This window comes from Mus pahari, chromosome 13 (assembly GCF_900095145.1).
Source record: "Mus pahari chromosome 13, PAHARI_EIJ_v1.1, whole genome shotgun sequence".
NCBI lineage: Eukaryota > Metazoa > Chordata > Mammalia > Rodentia > Muridae > Mus > Mus pahari.
In genome coordinates, this window is record NC_034602.1 from 30,114,200 (window position 1) to 30,118,451 (window position 4,252).

Below are 4,252 nucleotides of genomic sequence, written 5' to 3' on the forward strand. Positions count from 1 at the left end.
AGTACTGACTGCTCCCTATCAGGTGCACACTAGAGACACTAGGAACAGTATGAGATTGACCCCGAAAGTCCTCATGGGAAACAGTCACAGACTGCTTGCTGACACCTCAGTAGCAAGTATTTCACACATGTAAGTCCAGTCAGGGCTGCCAGAGGCTGATATCAGCTGAGAAACATCCAATACCCTGCTAACCTTAGCAGGCATGCTTTTCCACACAAAATAGACTGACCCAAGGGTGACTGGCAGGATGACCATCCCTCGCTGTGCCACTCCCATCCATTTATATGAAGTGCTCCAGACCCAAGCAGCAGAGATGGCCTGTATTTAGTCTTACTTTTTTATGTGCATGAATGTTATATTTCTTTTCATCATGTGCACACCTGGTGCCCTCGGAACTGGAATTACAGGTGATTGTGAGCCTCCACAGGGTTGCTGGGAATTGAACTGGTGTCCTCTAGAACGAGCAGCCAGTGTTCTTAATCACTGAGCCATCTCTCCAGCCCCAGGCCTATATTTTATATTTAATGAATGGGCCAGGAAGCCCATTCTAGGTGTTAACTTGGCAAGAAGCAGAAGAAACAGTTTTCAAAGCTCCAGAGTTGGAAGAGGGAGCCAAGAGGGCTGAAGGCGGCCTTGCTAAGCGGCACAGGAGCACCTACACTCCCTGTTTACAGCCTACCCTGGAATTCACTATGCAGCTCAGGTTGGCTCCAAACTAGAGATGCCGCTGCCTATTCCTCCTGAACGCTGGGATGACAGGAAGGGAGGACTCACGTATGACGACAACATTCATCTTTGAGGGCAACAAAGAACTTTCATCTAATGTCCGGTACTGTGGAAGCCAGCAACTGTCCACATTAAGTAAGGCCACAAATCTCTACTTAGAAACCCCAGAGGCACCCACTAACTGGGATGCCAGCTGCCAGGACATTTTAGAAGCAAGGTTCACATGTTATCATCTGGACCAGGACTTCTCTCCATGTACTCTCTGAAGGTTTTATGATTAGCTTTAAAATACCAAGACTCACTGGGCGGTGGTGGTGCATGCCTTTAATCCCAGCACTCAGGAGGCAGAGGCAGGCGGATTTCTGAGTTTGAGGCCAGCCTGGTCTACAAAATGAGTTCCAGGACAGCCAAGGAAGGCTACACAGAGAAACCCTGTCTCAAAAAAACAAAACAAACAAAAAAAACAACAACAAAAAAAGATGATACACTAAAATACCAAGACTCTCCCTAAGGCTCGCCACCTTCTGCTCAGCCTAGATTATGGTTTTCTAAGTAAATATATAAATAACATCACTGATGTGTTACTTTATAGCACATTTATGTTGTTTTAGTGTACAGATATTAAATCTAAGATTTAAAAGTTTCATAATTTGTCCTATTACTCTGCCTTAAGCATGCTTAAAAACTTTTTGTATAGATATGTAAACAACTTTTTGTTGATGTTTTTCAAAACAGTTTCTTTCTCTGTGTAGTCCTGGTTGTTCTGGAACTTGCTCTGTGGACCAGGCTGGCCTCAAACTCAGATCCACCTACCTTTGCCTCCAGAGTCCTGGTATTAAAGGCGTGTTTCTACTGCCTGGAGTGATCAAACTTTTTAGAAAAGAGCTGTAGCTACAGACCACTGTGAGCTTTCACAAAACTGAAGTGGGCTAGCTGGGCAGTGGTGGTGCATGCCTTTAACTCCAGCACTTGGGAGACAGAGGCAGGAAGGTCTCTGTTGGGAGGCCAGCCTGGTCTACAGAGTGAGTTCCAGGATGGCTGGGACTACACAGAAAAACCCTGTCTTCAAAACCAAGTGGGAACAGACCATGCTCTTAACTGCTGAGCCATCTCTCCAAACCCTTATGTAAGCAATCTTTTTTGGCGTTTTTTTGAGACAGGGTGCTACTCTTTAGCACAGGTTGGTCTGGAACTCTATTTTCACATTCACTGTCATAAAAATATATTAATAATTTCTAGTAGCACCCACTAGATTCTGAACAGTAAATGTAGGTCACTTGTCCCCTCAGCTTTTAAACTTAGCTGTTTCTTGATGTGAACTACAAACCAATTAAAAAAAATGTCACCATACAACACAGAAGGCCCATGAAAAGCAAAAGAAGAGATTATACCATCACATTTATTTGCTGAGGGTTGCAACCCTGGCTCTCCTGGAACTCACTATGTAGACCAGGCTGGCCTCAAACTAAGAGATCAACCTGCCTTTGCCTCCTGACCTGGAACTCACCCACAGCCCAGGTTATCCTGCTACTGTGATCTTCCTGCCTCCGACTCCTGAGTGCTGGGATTGCCAATGTGTGCTATCACGTCTGGCTCCATTACCGATTTTACCCTGACAGACAGCAAGAGACTCAGTTGAGTACTACCTGGGAGAACCAACTTAGGGAACAGTGTTTGTTGGTAAGGGACCTTCAAGCATTCTGTGTGCCCCAAAGTGAAAGAACATAACCCCACTTCTGCTCGACTGGACTGGGGGAAGAATCGCAGAACTGTGGAAAGAGCATCGAGGTCGGCTCTCCACACAAACTTCCAAAGAAGGAAGTTGCCCTTTCTTACTACACTAAAAACATGAGCGACAGGCTCATTTCCAAACAAGCTATGGTAAATAATCTCCAGAAGGAAATATCTTCCAAAGAAATTTAACATTTTAATTGCTGTGCTATAAATAGAACACTGACAACCATACATTAATATGCTTGCTTTGATAAACTAACCTTCGAGTCAAACTGTCAAATACAACTTCAGAACTCTCTGCAACAAAACGCCCAGGTTGCTATCTTAAGAAACTGTCTTATTTCCTTCGGCTTACCGTCTACGCCATAGAAAATTGAATATAATACGAAATAATTTACCATCTATCCCAGAAGGCTACAGAAAACTGAACCACTGTTAGGATTTAAGAATACAGCTTTAATTTCTTGGGCACTTTTGATCATATAAATATATAAATCTTAACAAGGTAACACTGTTCACTGTAATAAAGGCCATAAAAATAACAGCTCTGCCGTATTGCACCGATAAATTAATTCCGTTGGCTTCTCCAGGCCCCCGCCAAAGAGCTTTCGAATCCGAACTGGAAGACATAGGGACCTACACTCTTGGCATCGAATACTGACGATGCCAAGTCGTTTGCAGAAAATAAACTTTAACCTTTCACATCCCGGCGTCACGGTACGCCAGTTCACAGGATTTCTTAACACTCGGGGTCGAAGAGTCACGCTGGAGTCCTCCTGCGGTGGAGGCGCGCACGCTCAGAGCTGCGGTCTGTCGCCGCAGCCAGGGAAGTGGTCCTCGGTCCGAAACAGGACTGGCGGCTCGTACGCCGCGCGCTGGGGCCCGCTGGGCGCCGACCTGAAGAGAGCGGGGACGCTGATGGTGTGCAGCAGCCTCCGGAAGGCCCGCGGGAAGGTCCCCAGCTCGGCTTCGGCCTCGGCGACCTGCTCCTCCATCCGGGCCACGCTGCTCGCGATCATCCGCACGAAGGCCTCCAGCTTGTCGATCCGGCCGTAGATGCGCCTCATCTCGGCCGCCTTGGCGTGGATCCGGGGCACGCCCTCGCCCACCACGTACGACGAGTCCCCGCGGATCATGTCCAGCATGCCCACGAACTCGTCCACCCTGGCCAGCAGCTCCTCCAGGCCGGCGTCCAGCGCCTCCACTTCGGGCCTCGGGCCCGCGCCGGGCAGCAGGCTGGAGGCGTAGCCCGAGGCGGCGCGGCGCAGCAGCGGCAGGTCGCGGCCCGGCGCGTCCTCGGGGCCGTCATCGTCCCACGGCCCGGACGCGCTGCTCTGGCTCTGCGAGACGTGGCCGCTGTCCCCGCTCCACGCGGCGCCCAGCGGCTCGGCCTCCTCGGCCGAGGCCTCTCGAGACAGGGTTCCGACGGCGGGACCTTCCTCCATGGCCCGCTCGGCCGCTTCCGGTGCTGAGCGATTGCGTTACGGTCTGAGACGCCTGCTTCCGGCGCCTCCTAAAGACGTCACGCACCTACCAAGCAGCCCATGCTACTGTCCACATGGCCAGAGAGCCCAAAGTGTGTGTGCCAGCAGAGTTTGCACATGGTAATAATCCAAAGAGGATGACTGACGATTAGCGGAGAGATAGAAAGATGGGTAGATGACAGATAGATAATAGATGACAAACAGACCAGTGTCACAGGCCTTTGGTCACAATACTCAGGAGTCAGAGGCAGACAAATCTCTTAAATTCAAGGCCAGCCTGGCCAGTTTCAGGCCAGCCAGGGTCCTGT

The 4,252-nt window shown here is 49.5% G+C and overlaps 1 protein-coding gene across 1 annotated transcript; it reads right to left on the reverse strand.

The window, feature by feature from the left end:
- Window positions 1–2,631: 2,631 nt before the first annotated feature.
- Window positions 2,632–3,933, reverse strand: Bloc1s4 (biogenesis of lysosomal organelles complex 1 subunit 4). Its single transcript, XM_021211038.2, has one exon. The coding sequence runs from the start codon at window positions 3,903–3,905 to the stop codon at window positions 3,258–3,260; it is 648 nt and encodes a 215-aa protein (XP_021066697.1). The 5' UTR covers window positions 3,906–3,933; the 3' UTR covers window positions 2,632–3,257.
- Window positions 3,934–4,252: the final 319 nt, after the last annotated feature.

Coding starts and splice junctions, on each gene's coding strand:
- Bloc1s4 (XM_021211038.2), bottom strand. CDS start 3,905: ATGGAGGAAGGTCCCGCCGTCGGAACCCTGTCTCGAGAGGCCTCGGCC.